The sequence below is a fragment of the Buceros rhinoceros genome, unplaced genomic scaffold (assembly GCF_000710305.1).
Source record: "Buceros rhinoceros silvestris isolate BGI_N320 unplaced genomic scaffold, ASM71030v1 scaffold8090, whole genome shotgun sequence".
Classification (NCBI taxonomy): Eukaryota; Metazoa; Chordata; class Aves; order Bucerotiformes; family Bucerotidae; genus Buceros; species Buceros rhinoceros.
The window spans coordinates 3239-5397 of NW_010390175.1; the positions used below are offsets into that span (position 1 = coordinate 3239).

At 40.2% G+C, this 2159-nt stretch overlaps 1 protein-coding gene across 1 annotated transcript in view; it reads left to right on the top strand.

The window, feature by feature from the left end:
* Window positions 1-223: 223 nt before the first annotated feature.
* The window catches only part of LOC104494009 (low-density lipoprotein receptor-related protein 1B-like), a gene marked incomplete at its 5' end in the record, with an annotated part of 136594 nt that continues 134658 nt past the window's right edge, over window positions 224-2159 (top strand). Inside the window, 2 exons of the mRNA XM_010136787.1 lie at window positions 224-416; window positions 888-1013. Coding sequence (XP_010135089.1) covers window positions 224-416; window positions 888-1013 — 319 coding nt within the window. The remainder of the gene's footprint in view (window positions 417-887; window positions 1014-2159) is intronic.

Here is a 2159-nt window from a genome sequence, read left to right on the forward strand (position 1 = left end):
TTGAGGAACAGATGCCTGGATTTCTGAAATCTGGACCCTTGTATCATCCGTTTCACACAGCTCAAGTGCTGTTATCTCATTTTCCAGGTGCTGTAAGCACAGAAGAATTAACTGTTTTGTCTAAAACTATGAAGTGATGTGAGTCACACTTTGCACCGTTAAAACTTCTTACCTAGCAGCAGCATTCCTTCTCATGTTTCTCCTCTGTACTTATGTGTTCTAGGTAATTGTCAAATCAGGTCCAGGTACCTTCCTCAGCCTGGCTGTGTATGCCGATTATATCTTCTGGTCAGATGGGGTGAGGAGAGCTATTCTGCGTTCCAGTAAATATACAGGAGGAGATACAAAAGTTCTTCGCTCTGATATCCCGCATCAGCCAATGGGCATCATTGCTGTTGCCAATGATACTAACAGTTGTAAGTTACAAAGCAAAATACACTGTTTTATTAATTCTAGTATAAATCATTTCAAGAGCTGTGATTAGATTTAACCAAGTTAAAACATTTCACGGTGTTGCGTACTTTCTATTGCAAGAACTGTTAACAAAAGATGGGATATAACCTCTTCTCCAGGTAAAGAAACATTATTGAGTGACTCTTTTCTGCTGCAGACATTGTGCTCCTTTAGTAGCACTTAAATCATTTCCTGTCAAATATCAGCAGTTTCAAATGCTGTGGGGTTTTAAAATTATTGCATTCAAGGTAACTCTGTTTGTTTATCTTTGCACATGCCAGCGTCTGAGGCATGCTGACATTTCCCTCTGACTGATAAAACTTGAATCAATTGCCCATGAATCTGAGATATGGTGATCTTTACTCCCTCAAAGACATTGGCCATTGAAGCAAATTTAATAAAGCGGAGTTCATCTTTTATCATTTGTTTTTCAGGTGAGTTATCTCCTTGTGCACAAATGAATGGAGGTTGTCATGATTTATGCCTTCTGACTCCTGACGGACGCGTGAACTGCTCGTGTAGAGGGGACAGAATACTGATAGATGATAACAGATGTGTGAGTAAGTAATACTAGCCGATGCAATGCTTTTCTACGGTGTGATGCAGTTGGCTGTCATCGGCAAAGACAGTCGGCCCAAGCCATTCATTTTATTGCTTTTATATTTCTCCTCGTTTGTTCTCATGCTTCCTCTAGATCAATATGTCTCAGTACATGATAAAGAAAATAGAATTGTTTTTCATCGTTCCGAAGTGGTTCACATGTATGGTCATCCATTGCAGCTTCTTTAGATCACACTGTCCCTGTGCGGAATTGATGTGTATGAACAACAAGTACGTGCTGGTAATTTGGAAGGATGTGATATATGTACACACTCTTCCAGCTTTTCTAATAATTTGGAGAAACTCTCTGTCATTTTGCTAATGATGTGCCTTGGCAGGAGTGAATTAACTGGAAGGCTGTGGGTTGTTTCCCCAGGGATGGCCCACATTCATAATGTGGAACGTGACTTTGTTCTTCTCCTCAAGTATAGCTGGCTGGATTTGGAATGGAGGGAAAGGTGGGGGCGAGCGTGCAGTTCCTTATGCCTTTGTTAATGTCGCCGTCTTACAGCTCTTCTTTCACACTTAGAGATCTCCTCCAATTTCCAGTGGTTTATTGGACCTTTACCTCTGTAGAGCAGAAATCCCAACTCTTAGATCAAGTTCTCCACTTCCATATTTATCTGGATGCCTGTTCTGTTGCTCAAGTTTCACAGCTTTGAGCCATCTGCTTTCACTAAATAAGTTTGGGTTTTTTTATTGTAACAGTAGATAGACACTAGAACATTCATGGAAATTTTATTTAAGTTTTGTGTATGATTTAGCAAGATTTACCATCCTGCTGGAAGCTTCAAGTGTTTACCTGCTTCAGACTCTTCTGTGGCAGACTGTTGCTGCTGAACAGTGTTAACAAGTGGCTTCTCTTTCACTGGTGCAGAGTCACTGTTAAAATGCTGCTCTGTATATGCAGAGCTGCGTTGGTGCGGATGTGAAGAGCCAGAGCTCTTCACTGACATACCTGTACTGGTTAATTTGCAAACCTACTCCTTTGCTAACAGAGTTTATTTTCATTTCGCTACTGATATTTTTTTGTGCTATAATGATATTAAGTTTTCCTGGTACATCTGAATCAATACTATTTTCATATCAGTATTTTCACAGCAGGA